The sequence below is a fragment of the Bison bison genome, unplaced genomic scaffold, assembly GCF_000754665.1.
Source record: "Bison bison bison isolate TAMUID 2011002044 unplaced genomic scaffold, Bison_UMD1.0 scf7180017864466, whole genome shotgun sequence".
In the NCBI taxonomy this organism is placed as follows: domain Eukaryota; kingdom Metazoa; phylum Chordata; class Mammalia; order Artiodactyla; family Bovidae; genus Bison; species Bison bison.
Window position 1 is genome coordinate 2,832,236 of NW_011495027.1, and position 296 is coordinate 2,832,531.

Sequence of the window (296 nt, forward strand, 5' to 3'; positions counted from 1 at the left end):
CAGGGGGCAGGTCGTGCATGGCCTGGATCAGCAAATAATAGGCCTCTCGCAACTGGGTCTGCAGCCTGCCTGTCTCCAGGCGGCCGCCCTCCGCCCCCGGGGAGGAGCCCACGGCCAGGGGAGGCGGGGGCCACAGCTCCGCCTCCGCCCCCTCAGGCTGGGACGCAGGCTGGAAGTCTCCCGGCAGGTTCTCGTAGTAGTCGGCGTCTTCCTCCTCGTCCTCTCCGCTGCCCTCGGAGCCCGGCGGGGCGTACAGAGAGGCACGAGTGAGCCCGCCGCCCGGGGGGGTGGCCTCC

The 296-nt window shown here is 72.3% G+C and overlaps 1 protein-coding gene across 1 annotated transcript in view; it reads right to left on the minus strand.

The window, feature by feature from the left end:
• SYDE2 (synapse defective 1, Rho GTPase, homolog 2 (C. elegans)) overlaps positions 1-296 on the minus strand; it is a 44,736-nt gene that overhangs the window by 42,656 nt on the left and 1,784 nt on the right. The window contains exon 4 of the mRNA XM_010860502.1: positions 70-292. Within this exon, the coding sequence (XP_010858804.1) occupies positions 70-292 (223 nt within the window). The remainder of the gene's footprint in view (positions 1-69; positions 293-296) is intronic.